Source organism: Brachyhypopomus gauderio, unplaced genomic scaffold (genome assembly GCF_052324685.1).
Source record: "Brachyhypopomus gauderio isolate BG-103 unplaced genomic scaffold, BGAUD_0.2 sc37, whole genome shotgun sequence".
Lineage (NCBI taxonomy): Eukaryota > Metazoa > Chordata > Actinopteri > Gymnotiformes > Hypopomidae > Brachyhypopomus > Brachyhypopomus gauderio.
This window is the reverse complement of record NW_027506867.1, coordinates 2,443,433-2,463,390: the sequence shown is the minus strand read 5'-3', so window position 1 is coordinate 2,463,390 and position 19,958 is coordinate 2,443,433. Positions and strand designations below refer to the sequence as shown.

Genomic DNA, 19,958 nt, shown 5'->3' with positions numbered 1-19,958 from the left:
AACCCCGTGACGCCCTGGACAGGATGTGAAATACGGACATGTCCCGGGAAATACGGACGTTTGGTCACCCTATCGTACTAGGAATACATTTAGCAGCTAGTTATCATTACTGACCTGCGCGTTAGTCCCAACATGTTTTGCGTTGAGGTGGTAACGAAGGGTGGAAGTGCTCCTGTGATAAGCGAACTCCTTCCTACATAAAGTGTAAATAACACTATTTTTGTTTGTACTTCCATCTGGAAGTTTCTTATATTTAAATTTCTCCTCCACCAGCGTAGCCTCTTCAGTCATCTCCATCATGATCTTATTGTGCGTCCATATAATCTGTATGTCTGGAACTCGTGCACTGAGAAACATTCCACGGTGCAAAAGTGTCTCATGCGTTAAATGCGTTAATTTTCCTGTAATTAATTAATCGAAATTAACGACCTCAGCTCTGATGGACTCCTGGTTTGGAGTGTGACGGCGCTGGTGGGTTTATGTTTGCACATCTGCAAGCCAGCAGTAGCCTATGAGTCCCTTAGCCTCCAACAGAGAGCGAAGCTAGAATGCCTGTCCCCAACCACTCACTTTTTCTAGAAAGATCCATTCATGCAGTAAGCAGGCCTTGCTAGAGAGAGGCGTAAGAAGAGCTGCAGAAACGTTTTGTGGCAATAGGGGGAGACAGCTTCAGTATTTGGGCTCTAGTACTGGTTGCAGTGAAACTGAGTTGAGATTGTCATTAAAAGAAATATAAAACTGAAGGCATTATTTTCATTTACTAACTATAAAGCAAAATTTTAATGTTTATGTAGCTTTACTCTGTGGATCATTAATAGCATTCTTCACTTTACACTACTTAAAATGTGGTATTCAAAAAGACACTTACTGGAAGATGTGCAGACATTTCAAATACACACTTAAAATTAGATATTGATTTAGATGACTAAAATAATAAAGTTCTAAAATACCGAAAACGTTGACTTATCTATCCAATGGGAAAGTGAATACAGCCAAAATACTCCCAGAAAGCCAGTATTGACTTGAGAGGATTGCAGTCAGGTGGTTTACTGTGAATCATAAATCTGGATTTAACCTTCAGAAACACAAGATCAACAAAGGGTCATTTACAAAGGGCCATTTTATTTCTGAAAGGGAAAAACCTCAGTTGATATTGTAGCATAAAAAATACACAAAATTCCTTGTTTCATGATGGAGTAAATAGAAGGTGTACAGATGATGTTACATTCAGATCAAGATTGCACCATATGTTCGAGAGAGGCAATGGGCACTTTGGTCAGAAAACCATCTCCCCAAACCCAGCAGGGGAGTGTGCTAGATTTACACAGACTCAGTATTGTTCTAATCCAAAGACACTGCACCCTACTGCACTCCCCCTTAAAGAGGAAATAGGGAGCTCAGGTGCACTCCTAACATAGCATTTCAGACATGTACAACACAGCATGAGTTATTATTGTGTACATTCAAGACTATAACAAGCTGGCAAACACAGCTGGGAGGTAATATATGTTGCTCATACTTTATGTCAATAATAAATAAACAAAACAAATCTACATTTGGATCACAAGTCTGCGTGTGATGCATGGCCGCCGTCAGATCAGGTCTTGAGTGTTGGCATGTACAGGACAGATGCTGTTGGCAAGTCCCTCACTTTTAAGTCGATTTATGCTTCCATACTACTACATATGTTTCTGTTTTGTTTATGTCCTACAAATGGGACCTGCACCATTTTGTATGTGAAAGTTTTAATATGGATCGTAACAGTTTCGTTTGTTTCGTTTCGGAATGGAACACCATAGTTTTGTCTTAGATTGTCTTTCTTAATTGCTCATCCATCAGATAAAAGTAAATAGTAAAGCAAGCAAATACAGAGTGATGCGTATGAGAAGCTCAATGCATCACAATATGTAAAAACTTTTTAGCTAAAAAGAAGTGTGGAAAAAAAAAGATCAAAATTGAAGTTTCAAAATCATTGTACATAAAAACTTAAAGCCATTTCTGAACTCTTTCTAAAGCCTGCTTTCTAAATGGACTACTGTTTTTTTTTTCTTAGTGATTAACAAACGAATTAACACTAAGAAGACTTAGTTAAGAAGACACATTCCACTTTAAATATTCTATTAAAATTATATCTAATTAGTAATACAGTGAGTATTACTAATAAATACTTATTTGCTGCAGTAACACACAAATATAAAAAAAATCAAACATTGTGATTTCCGAATTTTTTTTTTAGATTATGTCTCCAACAGTGGATATACACCTAAGGTGAAAATTTCCCTCCATGATTTCTAAGTGGGAGGATTGCAATGTCGCAGGGTGTTCAAATACTTATTTTCCTCACTGTAAGTAAATAAATAGGCAATATGCAAATGCATAAAAATGTGTAAGTGGATTACTATACATAATTCCAGATAGTCTAAATAGCCTTCTTAAGGGGGCGGGGCATCGGGGGAAAAAAAAACAAAGGTTGTGAGACGTCCCCACTTTTTTGCAGTAGAGAGGGCATGGCTTCCAGTGTAACCCAGGCAACAGAGCACAGAGGGCATGCCCTCTGTAAGATTTAGGGAACAGTGCTATTCAGGATAAGGTTGCTTAGATGGGTCATCATTATCATATGAATGGGGCAGACCAATCCCGCGGTCATATTCTGACTCTGAAGTGTGATTATATGTAAACACTGCCATGGTGAATGTATCACCATAAATATCACTGCAGCTAAAGACCATCATACGTCTTTCTTCATAATACCATTGAACAAAAATTTTCAGTTTGCACAAAAACATAATTTAACATCTAATAAATATCTCTTGGCCTTAACAGCTAAACAAAATCTTTTTTTTCTTTAAGACATCAACCCTGGTTTTGCACTCAAGTACCTCAGTCTACCACAGCATTTTTAAAGAGCTAAATAACAAAAAATGCTCCTGTTATTTTTAACAAAAGACAGTCAGAAGTCAAGAATTAGCATTATTCAAATGAACAGCACTTTTGGTTCCTTCTAAAGATTAATGACACTTTTAGAGACATAGTAACAAATGATAAATAAATATGAGGCACACTCCATCAGCATAGTATTAAATAGTGCAAATTGTGGATAATTTTTTCTGTAATTATTTGTACATTATCTTTGCATGTTCATGACCTCCCAGCCTCTACAGGACGTTCAGGTGGCCCGCCGTGTCCGTCAGGTGAGAGTTTGTTACGTTTTGTTCAATGTGTGTTCTGCTCTTTTGGCTGTTGCGAGTGGCATCGTAACTGCTGCAGCTACAATGTTCCTGTGTAGTGCCGCCATCGTTGCCAAAACGACCCAGGAAATAAGGAGATGGTAACCAGCATCTTCATGGGCCCCAGCATCCTGCCCATCCCCATCAGCAAAAGCTGATCTTCACATATTATTGTAAATCACCATAAAGGGGGTCTGATCTACTTTAGTCCTACATTCAATCACTCTCTGTCTCTTCGTTCAGACCGTGGACCCTGAAGCGATAGATGCAGGTGTACTCCAGGTTACCCCAGTTACTCAGGACCCTCAGTTCAACCAGCCGGTACACCTCACTGGGAGACTCCTGCCACACACAACACATCAGTAAATATCAACAACACTATATCACCCCACACTACAACATGCATTAGATTACATTATTAAATATAACATGGTACATGCTATACAACATTACACATAATCCCTTCACGAACATACACACAGAACTGAAAATCCTCATGCATACACCCACACACACTAAATTATATATACTAACACTATTAAATGAATCCTTCTGGCTACCACTACTAACACTAGTGTTACCACTATTACCACTATTTTATACTAGTGTTATTAGTATAAAAACCAATGTGTAATTGTCTTTCTGTGTTTTCTGTGATCTATTGGAACAACTCTCTTACCAGAAGTTGGTATGTCTGGATGGGTTCTCCATCTTGATCGTAAGTGAATGTTCCGAGGAGTTTTCCTTCCTCGTTCTCGTACGTCATTCCCTGGATGTGCAGGAACACATATGAGCACATTAAACCCGGCCAACCTGGACCAGCTGTGTCAGGACAATAATTAAAGATATAAATAATTTAAAATACACATAATTAAACCCGTTATTGTGCTATGTAACTGGCTACATGTATTTGATGGATTACAATACATCGTTCAAAAAACCCACATTGCATAACGCATAACATTAGACAACTTGGTTCCATTACTCAGACGGTAATGCTTTCTAGCGCAGTCAGTACACCACCTTCAGGCACTGCTGGTGTAGCGGTTTGTGTGTGTGTGTGTGTGTGTGTGTGTGTATGTGTGTGTGTGTTTTTCATAACTCACATAAACCGCAAAGTCCTTAGGTGCGCTGTCTATGTGTCCAGTGGGTGACAGGACACGAGGGATGTGTTCCAAGGACACGTGGGTAATTCGGACGGGGTACGACAGAGAGATGACGAGAAAACCTTCGGACCCACGGAACGCCCAGCACTTACCAGGGTAGACCTCAGGCTGCAGTGCCCCCCACACACACACACACACACAAATACATTGTAAGTCACCCAATATGCCTGCTATTGACAGAATAAGTGGATTTTTTTTTTTAAGTCAAATGTTTCTCAGAGGCTCTAGTGGTAGAGGACAGCCAGGTCAGACCTTTGCTATTGCCTGCTGGGGTGTCTGGTTCTAGGAACAGTGTGTGTGTGTGTGTGTGTGTGTGTGTGTGTGTTTGTACCTGTGTAACAGTGCGAGGAGTTTCAGAGTGGTACCACAGAGGAATTCCGAACAGGCTGAGGCACGCAGATCTGGTCCGATACGTCTCGGAACAACGGGTACTTATCACACTAGCACCTACACACACCACATACAAATATTATACATATTTAATACTTATTCCATGGGTTAAAGCAAGAAATTTTCATTTGACTGAAAATTTTTCCTGGCAAAAGACAATGCCAGCAATTACTGAAAATGTGGTATAGTTGGGACACGGCCTCTTTTGCCTAATTCTACACAATAAACACATTTATAAAGTATATTTATCTAAACAGCCTGTGTAAGGAGAGAAGAGAGAATCTATGAAGCGAAAAAATGCAACACCTGAGCAATAAATGTACATAAATGTTTATATAATGGAGTTATCTGGGGGTGCTCCTCCAGAAAATTATTTAAAGATCAAGTCAAATTTAGTGAATCCTGGTGAGTTTTAAAAGGTATGAAGCTCTCTTGTTTTTATCAGATTCACTATCACAAAAACATAAGCAGTAAGATTACCTGCTTTAATTAGGTATGTTACAAAAAATTAAATGTCCAAAAATGGTAAATTAATAATAAAGTATGTGCTTTTGTTCATGTATTACGCTTTACGGGTGGCCATGATGAACCAGATCGTCTTACCACCTGTACCGGCTCAAAAAAAAACCACTTTCTCATATTTCTGATAAAAATTAAACTTCATCAGAATAAAGATAAAATACTGAATGTATCTTACATATACTTCTGAAGCTCTTCCCATATACAGGCGGTCCCCGGGTTATGACGTCGATCAGTTGCTACGCTCACGTCGTACGCTCACTGATTTTTGGTGTAAGTCGGAACAAACATACAGTACGTAAATAATGTACTGTACGCAGTTATCGTATCCTACCACCTATCCTGACGCCTTCCTCCTCGGTCCCGAGCCGCATAACCGTGTATTCTTCCACCGCGCACACCAAACACCAAGTTCCGTTTACGACGCAGAAGTCCACTTAAGTTCAAACAAGGCTTTATACAGTAAATGGGAGATGTGTCATAACCAGAGGTGGGTAGAGTATTCAACAATTTTACTCAAGTAAAAGTACTGTTACTTGAACCAAATTTTACTCAAGTAAAAGTATGCATCCAAAGATTTACTTGAGTAAAAGTAAAAAAGTACTTTGATTATAAGCTACTCAAGTAGTGAGTAAATGCAGAGTACTGTCTCGTGTCAGTAAATTACATCATGGAAAACATGATGTAATTTAGAAAACAATGACTTTTAATGATCATGAAAATAATTTATTATAAATGAATATAATATATAAATATTATTTATAATAAATAATATGTATTTTTGATTGTTCCTAATTATTAGGCCTGTGTAACTTCAATGTGTTCCACAAAGGCACTAATTGAGGAGACTGTCAGCCAATACGTGTAGCTACAACTTGACGCCAACTGAATCAATTTGTAGCAAACTTTGGTTAAACTTAATCATATATTGCTAGTGTGTACACTCAAGAGTTTGAACTGGTTTTTAGTATTGCACTGCGTTACATTTAATAATTACATCATACAAAAATTATGCCTCCAGTTGTAACAGAGATATAGCATTACACAAATAAGTCAAAATTAGATATACAGTAAACTTATCTCAACGTTTTTCCTCAAATCTGACGTTGAGTTCTTGTAGGCTGAAATGTCCACACGTTTTGGCAGACACAACTGACAGCGCATTATATAACTGTCCTTTTCACACGTTTGTAATGTAAACATTGGCTGTATGTGAGCCCATGGATGCTCAGTGGGTTTTTCTGTCATATTTGCTACAAGTGGAGAAAGTTTGCATACGCGATCACGTGACTGACCGGCTTCATTTGATTGGTCACACATACTCCGGTGACAAGACATTGGTCAGTCTTCTCACTGAAAAGACGAATTATTTACAAAACTAAAGTAACAGTAGCGCACGGCGCAAATCCGATTGTAACGGAGTAAAAGTTGCGTTTTTCTCACCACATATTTACTCAAGTAAAAGTAGAAGTATTTCATATTAAAACTACTCTCACAAGTAATTTTTTTGTCCAAAAAGCTACTTGAGTAAATGTAACGGAGTAAATGTAACGCGTTCCTACCCACCTCTGGTCGTAACCACGAAAAATCGTAACTTGGGAACCTCGTAACCCGGGGACCGCCTATATGATGTTTATGTCGATTGAATCAGAGCAATGTCTTCGGGACGACCGAGCAAGTTGAAAACAAACTGACCAAAACAAACTGGACTTAAGGCAGGAGGGAGGTAGCTTTTTTACGTAATGTCCGAAAATAAGAAGGCGGGATGACCCGCAAGTCAATGAAATGACACCGCCGTCATCCATCCAGCGCTGATGAGTGCCAGTGAGAGGATCATATTTCGGCCTCAAAACAGGGGACATGCGTGTGCGTGTGGTTTATTATGATTTGACAAATTTTTCCCCCAAAAAATTCAAATGACGGAAATCCGTGACAGAGAGCTTTAACCCATGGCTTATTCTATTCACTATTTTTATACAAAGCTACTGCTTTTTGATTTCTCTCTATAAAAATAAACTTTTTATTTAATTTTCAAACTCAAATTATCAAACCAATGAGCCCATTCCATACTGAACCCATACCAAATCTCCACTAAACAGGTCCATACTAAACCCTTACCAAATATCCACTAAACAGGTCCATACTGAACTCTTGCTAATGTTTTGCTCCCACCAAACCCTTAACAAAACCTAAACATTTCATAAACATGTAACAGGCCTTTAATAAGCTCCTATCAAACCCCATACAGGCCCCCTACCAAACCCCATAAAAAACCCTGATCAAACTCTTAAAAGCCCTTCCCACAATCTTCCAGTCCTGTGGTGAAGCCCTAGTGAGCTGAAGCATAACCCCACCATCCTCCACAAGAGCCAGGGAGTGTCACCTCCACTCCTCCACCCCTGAGGGCCATCTACATAAACCTCACCTGCCGACTCCAGCGCGTAGTCCGCCATCCCCGTCCCATCAGCCCTGGAAAGACTCAGTGCTCTATGCACGATGCGTTCTACTTCCTGTCACACACACAAATCAGCATTAGGAACCAGCCTTACGTAAACAGGACAGTGTGTGAGAGTCACAGTGTAGGACTGGGTAATAAACACAGCTCAGAGGTCCTGGGAAAACCATACATCCAGAAACATTATACATGTGCACACATGGGAGAGCACACACACAATCACACCCACACACAACTTTACAAATCTTCTTGTATTACTATATTAATGGGATAAATATTTCTGCACACTGTATGTACCTAGCTACGAGTGTAGAGAGAGTCTCCGATGTCAGAGTGGATTTTATGAGCGCAATTACATTGCTGCATCATTACAACGCACACGCACACACATACACATACACACACGCACACACACACACACATACACATACACACACGCACACACACACACATACACATACACACACATACACACACATACACACACGCACACACACACACCTTTATAGTGATTGCTCCCATTCCTTCCTCATGCAGGGTCTCTCCCACCATCCTCCACACATCCCTTTTCTCATTGTCCTTCTCTTGTTTAAGTCTGTCTATTATTTTATTTTCCAGGGCCTCCAGCTCCCTCTGCAGGTCTGGACGCATCATTACACCTTGGTCAGAGCCAAACGACTTGGACAGGTGCTGCAGCAGCCAATCAGAAAGCTCCTTTTTTAACTATAGTGTGGATGGAGAACAGATGTGTTGGGCACAATACTGTCAAACAGTGTAAATGTGCCTGTGGAAATGACAACAGAAAGAAAGATGATGACTTTATTACCGCTGTGCTCTGAGCTTCCTGGGTATCTATTTTGTAGCTGAGAACTTCTGAGGCTGCTTGGAGGTTGGACAAGTCTGATCTAAGGTGTAAAATCTGACGCTGGACCCCATCAATCTCTTTTTTTATCAGACCGCTGTGCTCTGAGTCAACACTAGGGGGAGACAAAGGTATAAATGTCACACATGCAAGTAACAAGTGGTTTAGGAGTCTGAGAGAAAACACAAACTTACTTCTTCACTCTATCTCGCAGGTCCTGTATATCTGTTTGCAGCATCTACACACCCACACACACACCCACACACACACACCCACACCCACACCCACACCCCCACACACACACACACACACACACACACACACACACACACACACACACACACACACACACACACACACACACACACAGGCACATTATTTGAAGCTGCTACTCTTCTACCTTTATTTGCATTTCTATGACTTCCTGTTTGGTGTGTTGTTGCCATGACGAAGTAAACAGGAAGCACCATGCAGCTCTCAGCGTGGTAAGAATAGTGTTCTTACCTCATATGTCAGCTTCTGCCTCTGTCTGTCCTGCTTCATCGCCTGGATCTCACTCTGACAGGATGGAGAGAGATTGGGGGGGTTAGTTTGTTTTATTTATCTCCCTAGTAGAGGGCCTAATTTTAGTTATTATAATTCTCTATTTGTTCTCCTTTTTAAATTTGGTGTTGACGAATGGTTTTTGGTGTAGGGACTCGATGTCTGATTTGGGTCTGATGAGGGTGAGTTGATACCAAAATGCTTCTTTTTTCAGTGTGAAGAGGAAACTGCTCAGCTGGCTGGACTGAACATATTTCTATCTGCAAACAAGATGTGTTGTAACTGCTGATTTAAATGTATGAATTAATTTATGTGTGGTTGGTAGGATATTATATGGTATATGGTATTATATTGGAATTATAGGGTGTCTGTACAAAGAAAACAGTATTTTTTTCCTGTAAATTGGGTTTGTTTCTGAAAATTGCCAATTCAATACAGTAATGTACTATTGCTGAAAGTTAGTATAATACTAGTGCTAGCTTGTATTGTTGTAGTGTATCTTTGTTGCACTAGTCTAAGTCATCTGAGGACATTCTGTGTTTTTATTTCCACATATCTTGCTTTACTCCTGTGTTTTGTATTCTGTTCTTTTTTTACACATCTGGGTGATGCCATATGGTGATTTTATTGAATTGTACCCCTTATAATCCACACCAATAATTTGAAATAGAATCCTATGACATAATGAATCATTTAGTCTGTGCCTCTCTCTCTCTCTCTCTCTCTCTCTCTCTCTCTCTCTCTCTCTCTCTCTCTCTCACCAGTAGAGACTCCATATCTCTGGCTCTGCTCTCAGACCACTTGGTCTCCTGCTCCCGAATGCCAGCGTAAATCTCGTCCCTCATAGCAAACAACCTTGCACTGAAAACATGATCCTGCAGGGGGCGACAGAGAGAAAGGCAGATTTATTATAATATATAATATAATAATTATTAGTGAGTAGTACAAAACTGTTCACCACACAGTCCATCCTCTAGATCACCTGTATATGCGTCTGTCCTGCAGGGGCAGGAGTACTCACGTCCAGAGGGGTTTGGACAGGTGTGTGAAGGTGTGTCTGATCAGTGGTGGACTTTGTAGACGTGTGGAACCGTTGTGGATACCAGTACCATATTCCTGTACAGAATAACACAGCTGTCACAGAATCTGTCACACCTGTCATCCATACACCTGCAGTCATTTTGTACCTGCTACCAGCACACCTACACTACATCGGTACATGTGTTCCTGTCATTTTGTCTTTTGCATTGACACGAATTGGAAACGAAGTGACCGAAACATTCATGTGCAGACTCACCAAAAACCAACAAAAGGAAGAGGAAGAGGAGGAGGATGGCTTTCCTCACACCTGCTGTGTGTCTGTAGATAGATGGAGGGAGAGCGTGGTCATGCAGAGCCCAGAGACTAATACACAACACAAACACACTCGCACACACACGCTGACATGCACTCATGCACACACACTTACCTGCTAAGCAGGAAAACGTCCAGCAGAGAGATTCCAGAGGTCAGACTGTACCATGCTGTTCCCAGCCACCAAAAGAGCATCGCAAGGGCATGAGCTAAACAAACAAACAAACAAACACAAAACATCATTCAGCCAGGTGTTAATGATTAAGTCTGAGTAATATGGTGGGTACTGAGTACCTGTGGAGTCAAGCGCGTCCTGGAACTTAAACTCGGATGTCCGAATGGGACCTGTGAGAAAGACACAGGTGGAGTAAATCAGTCAACGGGGGGTGTGAACCTTGTTTGGTCTGCTACCTGTTTGTTGTTGCCATAGAGGCAATCCCCAGCATCGTCAAAATAAGAGCGGATAGCGCGATTGAAAAAAAAAAAATTCCAAAAAAAAAAAAACTTTTCAAAACAGCTATTTGAGTATGGGGGTCCTATATGCTAGAGGTCTGCACTCCCGCGGTAATCCCGCAGGACCCATCAGAATATCTTGCGGCGCGGGACAGAATTTAATTGTTATTGGCGGAAGCGGGAGTTTAATTAGTGCAGGCGATGCGGGAGCGGGACCACATATACATGTAGAAAAATCCCGCAAATTAATAAATAGTCTAGAAAATTATAATAATAACAACGCAATGATTTCCATGCATAAGGAACAGAACGAAAGCAAGCAACTGATCACGTGAACATGAAGTGGGCGTCATTTTGTCATTTTGATACCGAAATGGCAGACTGTAGACCAGGGGTCGGGGGTGGCGAGTGTAAATTGTTAGCGGAGGGGAGGTGTAAATGGTCACAAATTAAATATTATATCGCGATTGATCGCCAAGTATAAACGCCTCTGCCGCTCGCGCAGGTATTTTGGACATGCTGGTCCAGCGTGTCGTGTGCCATACGTTGCCAACCCCTGGTGTAGACGGTCAACCAGTTTCAGCGGTGGAAAATTCAATTAAAACAGGCGAATACACCACAATTAAACCAACTACAGGAAGTCTGATGTATGGAAGTCATATTCCATTGTAATTAATGGAGATGGAAATCGTCTACCATTTGCTTGTTGTGATAGATTTCAGAAAGTGTTGGTGTACGTCACCTGACGGCATGTGTTTGGACTGTGGTAAGAAATGGGACAGCGCGATCCATCGCTATATTGCTGTTTTAATAAATACATGAGAAAATTTCAAGTACTAAATTTAATTAATTCAATTCATATTAGGATTGCGGGCGGGGGGCGACAGAAACGTGTATGTGGTGGGCGGGTGTGGGATTAAAACAAGCGATTTTCTGGTCAGTGCAGGCGGGAGCGGGATTAAAACAAACGATTTATTGGTGGGAGTGGGACTAAAACAAGTGGGAGCGGGCGGGAGTAGGATTAAAAAAGCAGTCCCGCGCAGACCTCTACTATACGCTACCTCCTACGCCAACATATATCCTATATACTACCTCTTACTCTAACATATATCCTATACGCTACCTCCTACGCTAACTTATATCCTATACGCTACCTCCTACGCTAACATATATCCTATACGCTACCTCCTACGCTAACATATATCCTATACGCTACCTCCTACGCTAACATATATCCTATACGCTACCTCCTATGCTAACATACATCTAACTGTGCGTTCACACCGAAAGCGACGAGAGCGACATGGCGACCGGAAGTCATTCATTTTCAATGAGAGTGAGCGACACCCAGCGACGCGACGCGGCGTGGCGCGAAGTGAGCGATTTGAGCGACGCGAACAAGTTGAGCTTGGCTCAACTTTATGCAAATGAGCAGTGACGCGCGGCGGCGACTACCAATCAGAAAGTATGTTTGCACCCTCCTCCGAAACCGCACCTCTGACTTTGGTTCCTACTGATTATTTGTTCCGATTGCAAAATGGAGGAGAGATTAATAGTGGCTGTCTCTGGATGTCCCGCACTTTACGATGTTTATTTTTGGAGGGAATAATGTTCATTTGTTAAAAAACATCTGCAATAAATTAGCGTACAGTTGTGATCAAATTTATTCAACCCCCAATGCTGCGAAGGGTTTTATGGAATTCAGTGCACATTTGTAATTGTGTTCATAATGAAATCTTACAAGGACTTGTTAAAGAACTAAATGCAACTAAGATAGCATCAATTTTTTTTGTCATAAAGTATTAAATGGCCTTTTTGTGATTTCTTCATTGACACAATTATTCAACCCCTTTACGACTACCACTCCTAAGAACAGAGGTTCATTCCAGTGTTTTCCATCAGGTATTGAAAACATCTGTGGATGTCAACGAGCAGCAATCAAGCATGATAAGCACCAATTAGGCAGATTTAAAAGGACTGTGATACTCAGCTCCTTCTAGACATCTACTGGTGTGTTTCCAAGCATGGTGAAGGCAAGAGAATGGTCCCAGAAGACAAGAGAAGAGGTTATTGCTCTTCACAAGAATGGCAATGGATATAAAAAGATTGCGAAGTTATTAAATATTCCAAGAGACACTATCGGAAGTATCATTCGCAAGTTCAAGTTAAAAGGCACAGTGGAAACGTTACCTGGTCGTGGCAGAAAGAAGATCCTGACCGCGACTGCTGTGCGCTACCTGAAGCGTAATGTGGAGAAAAATCCCCGCGTGACTACTAAGGAACTGAAAAAAGACCTGTCAGATGTGGGCACTGAAGTTTCAGCTCAGACAATAAGGCGCGCACTGCATAACGAAGACCTCCATGCCAGAACGCCCAGACGCACCCCCTTGCTGACTCCAAAGAACAAGAAAAGTCGACTGCAGTATGCCAAAAGTCATGTGGACAAGCCACAAAGGTTTTGGGACAGTGTACTGTGGTCAGATGAAACTAAATTAGAACTGTTTGGGACAATGGACCAGCGCTATGTTTGGAGAAGGAAGAACCAGGCTTATGAACAAAAGAACACCTTGCCTACTGTGAAGCATGGCGGGGGGTCAATTATGCTTTGGGGCTGTTTTGCTTCTAATGGTACAGGAAAGCTTCAACGTGTGCAGGGTACCATGAATTCCCTTCAGTACCAGGAGATCTTGGAGGAAAATGTGATGGAGTCAGTCACAAACCTGCGGCTTGGGAGACGTTGGACCTTCCAACAGGACAATGATCCGAAGCACACATCCAAGTCCACTAGAGCATGGTTGAACATGAAAGGCTGGAACATTCTAGAGTGGCCATCGCAATCACCAGACTTAAATCCAATTGAGAACCTCTGGTGGGACCTAAAGAAGGCAGTTGCAGTGCGCAAGCCTAAGAATGTGACTGAACTGGAGGCTTTTGCCCATGAAGAATGGGCTAAGATACCCATAGGTCGCTGCAAGACACTTGTGTCAAGCTATGCTTCACGCTTGAAAGCTGTCATAACTGGAAAAGGATGTTGTACTAAGTACTAAAAAATAATGTCACTAGGGGGTTGAATAAAACTGATAATGATGTGAGCACAGTAAAGACATTTGTGGTTATTCCATCATAAATATTATGTTATGTTTGTCTAATTTATAAGTGCCTCTTTGATATAATTGTAAATAAGATGACTGAAATGATCAAAATCAATGTCAAACTGGCCAAAACACTTTATTTCAGTGGGGGTTGAATAAATTTGATCACAACTGTATACCCTATTATTGGTTATGATTTTTTAAATTCCTGTTTGATCTTCGGGTCAGGGGTAAAAAGTAAAAAAAATACATATATGTGTTATATGTATACATATATACTATATGTGTTTTATACACACACTATGTTTTATACACGCACTCCTTTATAATCGTGTGTCCTGTAATCAATAGATTAAAATAAATACTGCGTCCTGCTTTAAAAACGTGATTTGCATATCTGTCACGTGCTGCATGCAGGCGTGATGTTGGACACGCCCCCACGCGACGCGATGCTGGCGACTCGGCGACGGAGAGCGATTTTATCGCTTTCGGTGTGAACGCACAGTTATACGCTATCTCCTACGCTAACATATATCCTATATGCTACCTCCTATGCTAACATACATCTTATACGCTATCTCCTACGCTAACATATATCCTATACGCTACCTCCTATGCTAACATACATCTTATACGCTATCTCCTACGCTAACATATATCCTATACGCTACCACCTATGCTAACATACATCTTATACGCTATCTCCTACGCTAACATATATCCTATACGCTACCTCCTATGCTAACATACATCTTATACGCTATCTCCTACGCTAACATATATCCTATACGCTACCTCCTATGCTAACATACATCTTATACGCTATCTCCTACGCTAACATATATCCTATACGCTACCTCCTATGCTAACATACATCTTATACGCTATCTCCTACGCTAACATATATCCTATACGCTACCTCCTATGCTAACATACATCTTATACACTATCTCCTACGCTAACATATATCCTATACGCTACCTCCTATGCTAACATACATCTTATACGCTATCTCCTACGCTAACATATATCCTATACGCTACCTCCTATGCTAACATACAACTTATACACTATCTCCTACGCTAACATATATCCTATACGCTACCTCCTATGCTAACATACATCTTATACACTATCTCCTACGCTAACATATATCCTATATACTACCTCCTACATGAACATTTTTTGTATACCCTTCAGTGAAAAGTCAGTGGATCAAAGTGGGACAGGCTGTGGCTGCACAGAGACACAAAGACGCAGGAAGACAATGTGGTTACGCTGTCAGAATGACTTAACATATCCGCCGTCCCCCAACACGCACGCACACACACACACACACACACACACACACACACACACACACACACACACGCACGAACACACGCACGCACGAACACACGCACGCACGAACACACGCACGCACGAACACACACACACGCACGCACGCACGAACACACACACAGCACGCACGCACGCACGTACGCGCACACACACACACACACACACACACACACACACACACACACACACACACACACACTCACTGGTGCATGTGTTCAGCGGGTGGCTCCGGTAGTCACCATCCTCTGCTGAGGAGTATCCTGAGGAGAAGCCTGTCGGCTCTGTGGACTGGGACGTCTGCGGTGAAAGTGGGGGCGGGGCCTGGATAACAGGACTCCTTCTCCAGACTCCAGCCTGAACGGGTGAGGCCACGCCTACCAGGAGTCACAACACCGGGTCAACACAGTAGGAGCTCTACATTTATGCATGAATTTAAATAGGAAGTATCTGGTGTATATTAGGAATACGGAGAGTATTAGGTATACTGTATAGGTATATAGATAGTATCAGAATACCGTTTTAGGTACATGGTAATAGGTATATGAAGGGATTACAGAGATAAACTGATATACTGTATGCAAAGCACAACTTCATTGATTTCATCAGCACTGACCTGTAAGCTCCTCCTCCATGAGGTCATGTGACTCACTGAGACTGCTGGTACGGCTAGAGGTGCGGGAAGACCCAACCAGCTTGCGGGTGATCTTCTTCTTAAAGACCCTGAGAGAGAGAGAGAGAGAGAGAGAGAGAGAGAGAATTTGGAGAGAAAGAGGCAGATGTTATCCAAATGCACGCACAAAAACCCACAGCCGCACACACAGACACACACACACACACACACACCTCACAGGACTCTCTTTGTAGTAGATTGGTCCAGCAGACCCATTCGAGCAGGTGCTGGCGGCATCATCCTCTTGGGTGTAGTACCGACTCGTCAGCAAGCGGGAACTGCGCCTCGACATTTCTGCACAGACGATCCATCCATTAGGCAATCAACAGAATCTAATATTCTCCGTCCTTCATGGATGCGTTCCACGAATACAGACACGAACACCGGCACGTGAACGTTACATTAGTGAGTAGCACATACAAAAAAGTGAACTTACAAAACACACAGTGTTTTGAAACAGCATGGGACGGCGGTTTTCTGCTGTCATGTATTGAGATTCTTGAATGGCTTCACTGCAGTCTGACTATAGACTGTTTCCCCAGATAAGAATTAGGCTTAGTCCTTGACTAAACTGCATCACTACAGGCCATCCCCATTGGACGATGCCATATCGGCCCACCAACGCACCAATTATCCCCAGTTACAGTTGTGCTTAGCAGGGGAACGACATGTCAAAGAGGTTTTTATCTGTCTTTATTTTCAGAGGTTTTTCAACTGGGGTAGATGCGAAAAACCTGTGTCTGTGTACTGCAGGAAAGTCTACGTTTCTGTCTCTCTTCCTCTCGCTGGCCTACACACGCACAGACACGCAAGCACACAGACACTCATGCACACAGACACGCAAGCACACAGACACTCACGCACACAGGACTCAAGCAGTTGTTGTCTGGCAAGGGTGCACAAGGTCTAATTTCAAAAGTGAGAACCAACCCAAACAGCCACAGAAGTGGTCTGACTCTCACACACACACGCACACACACACACACACACACACACACACACACACACACACACACACACACATACACACACACACACTCTGAATAGCATCTCTTCCCCTTTTCGCATCTTTTCATTAACACTTCATCAATAGTCTTGTCTTGTTTCTCCCCACTCTCATCCTAGGAACAGCGAGAACATAATAGAAGAACAGAGAACCCACAGGACACACACACAGTACAACATAGCAGAGATATCAGACTTTTACAAACATTATTAGGATACCACAAAGCACCAGTGAGATTTTCATTAATCGATATAAACTGATACCAGTATCAAATAAACCTGAAAATGTAAAACAAACACAAGTAAAACTAGACTCAAATAACCAAAACCACATTTCTAAGTGAAGAAACCGAAGATGACTGTGTTTCCCTCGCGTACTGCCTCATTTTCCACAATTTCAAGACTTCTGACATACGCCTCCCATATTTCAGGCTATAATCTCTATAATCCAGGTTAGAATGTTGCTGCTTGCTAGAATGGGATTAGATGACGGTGATGAAGACCCAGCATGCAGACCTGTCCAATGATCGCCCATCACACCCAGCAGCAGGGCTCGGTCAGTCACGTTACCATTCTGGGCCAAAGACTGTCTGTCTGTGCTGAAATAAGATGAAAAACCCCCAAACTCACACTCCACAGTAACCAAACTAACCATCACAGTAACCAAACTAAAGTCACAACCGAATACTGGAAAAAATACTTTTCTCTCTCTGAATTCTGAGCTGTAATCCAACCAGCCAAGGCTAAAGGAAGTAAGAAAAGCTAATTAACATGACCCAACACCATAGCTTACCAGACAGGGTTTCTGTGTGTGTTTGTACTCAACTGTTGCAAAACATGAAGTATAAACCTAGCTTTACACTGCTCTGTGTGTGTGTGTGTGTGTGTGTGTGTGGGTGTGTACTGAGCCTGTCCAGTGAGCCTAGTGTGATAAAAACACACCATCACACAATATAAAACACAAAACACGATATCACATCATAGGAAAGTCATGGGGAACGAGGATGATACTGGACTATTCTCCTAGTTTCCTGGAGGACGGAAGTGGGGATGTCCCCAGGGGAAACAAACTCAAACATCAGAATGTGATCGGCGTCATTTCCCGTTTGGGAATAACACAATCGGCACATGGACAAACTGTTCACAACATGGACAAATGAATGATTGGATACATGCCTTACTGTCTTGCCTGGTTTCACCTTCACATACTGTGTTTAGGTACTGTATGCTCAATTAGGTGCTGCTGTCCACTGGCTAAGCGGCAAAGCAACATCAGTAAACATGGTCTTCAACCCTCTATCTCTCTCTCTGTTGTGCAAATGGGGCTCTGAGAGAGAGATTGACTCAGGGAATAGAACAGTGACTCCAGACCTGGCTCTGAACAATGTAGCAAAACTGTTGTGCACTCACAAGCACTCTCTCTCTCTCTCTCTCTCTCTCTCTCTCACACACACACACACACACACACACACACCCCACGGGGCAACACTAATTAAACCACAAATGTGTGTGTGTGTGTGTGTGTGTGTGTGTGTGTGAGTGTGTATGAGAGAGAGAGCGAGAGAGAGAGAGAGAGAGAGAGAGAGAGAGAGGGAGGAGAGAAGAAAGAATTTAACTTAAGAGTGACTCATGATAAAATGAAAAGCTCAAGCTAAACAGCTGGAAATATATATATATATATATATATATATATATATATATATATATATATATATATATATATATATATATATAACACACACACACAGGCGAATCACTCAGTCCCTACACGGGACAGACTGTCTGAAGGCGTCTGGACCACAGACGGTGTCGCAGTGGTTGTTTATAGCCTAACAGACTTCACGCCTCTGCTCGGGTCATGGGGCCGCACAGCGAGTCCACAACAGCCGGTGGACATTCACGTGAAGATGAAATGATACGCCTTTAACTTCAGAGGGCCGCACGGTCGTTAAGAGATGTTAAACTAGACGGCGCTTCTCTATGGTAAACTAGTTTACCGAGTTTAAAAAGTCAGGATATTTAGATAGTTACCTCGTTCAGTTTCGGCTTGCAGATGAAGACATTCAGAGGGAGGCAAGCTGTCAAATAACAGCGAGTCTTCCGTCCGTTATGGCTGACTAACAAAGCGCAGATCCCCAGCTCTGTTCCAGGGCTTCTCCGCATTGACAGTTAGCTTACCGGCCAAGCCGCCTTGTACTGCTTGGCGAGACAGATCCTCCCAAAGACGTAGCCTGTGGACAACTAATGTGCGTGCTGAGGCGGACGATAAGATGACAGTTTTACCAGGAAGGGGTTTGACAGTTGAGCTCCTCCTTCCTCCGCTTGCATTTTGTTGTTGTTAAAATGATCAGCCTGGCACACTATCAACCCGTTTAATCAGAGAGAGAGATCGCCCCCTAGCGGTTAGTTTATAACCACCGCACAAACTAAAGTTTACAATATCTGTGTTGTATTTTTTTGTTCGGCACGGGTGTCAAACTCATTTTAGTCTGGGGGTCTATTTATTTAACTAAATATATTATGAACAACTTTCTACTTTTACTTTTTACGAAGACATTTCACTTAAGAGGGTGCCAGGATCAACAGAAAAAAGCGGGTAAAGCGATAGAACTGACAAGAACACTGTTCCTAGCGGACAATATAGGAACTGCAGATTTTAAATAAAATGGAGTGTATTCTGAACACTGGGCCTTATGTTTGACACCCTTGGTATAGGGGATGTCTTGACATAGTCATGGCCAAAAATTTTGAGAATGACACAATTATTATATTTTCACATGATGTGCTGCCCTCTGGTTTTTATGTGTGTTTGTCAGATGTTTTTATCACATACAGAAATATAATTGCAATCATATTATGAGTAACAAAAGCTTTTATTGACA

General features: G+C 41.9%; 1 protein-coding gene and 1 long non-coding RNA gene across 3 annotated transcripts; one reads left to right on the top strand and one right to left on the bottom strand.

Moving 5' to 3' along the window:
- Nucleotides 1–1,102: 1,102 nt before the first annotated feature.
- On the bottom strand, nucleotides 1,103–19,398 carry sun2 (Sad1 and UNC84 domain containing 2). Of its 2 annotated transcripts, none has more exons than XM_076985027.1 (18): nucleotides 19,108–19,398; nucleotides 16,245–16,365; nucleotides 16,015–16,121; nucleotides 15,605–15,775; nucleotides 10,810–10,860; nucleotides 10,631–10,724; nucleotides 10,460–10,521; nucleotides 10,145–10,278; nucleotides 9,924–10,037; nucleotides 9,124–9,177; nucleotides 8,814–8,857; nucleotides 8,584–8,734; nucleotides 8,259–8,480; nucleotides 7,728–7,812; nucleotides 4,725–4,840; nucleotides 4,334–4,501; nucleotides 3,907–3,996; nucleotides 1,103–3,569 (listed from the first exon to the last, which is right to left on the bottom strand). In XM_076985027.1, the coding sequence occupies exons 2-18, from the start codon at nucleotides 16,361–16,363 to the stop codon at nucleotides 3,444–3,446; spliced, it is 1,908 nt and encodes a 635-aa protein (XP_076841142.1). In that variant the 5' UTR covers nucleotides 16,364–16,365; nucleotides 19,108–19,398; the 3' UTR covers nucleotides 1,103–3,443. The 2 variants fall into 2 exon arrangements, with proteins under 2 accessions (XP_076841142.1, XP_076841143.1); XM_076985028.1 differs by having other exon boundaries at nucleotides 10,184–10,278; nucleotides 19,108–19,397.
- On the top strand, nucleotides 9,142–10,018 carry LOC143485569 (uncharacterized). The gene is made up of 2 exons (XR_013122941.1): nucleotides 9,142–9,204; nucleotides 9,377–10,018. It is a non-coding gene; the product is annotated as an uncharacterized LOC143485569 (long non-coding RNA).
- Nucleotides 19,399–19,958: the final 560 nt, after the last annotated feature.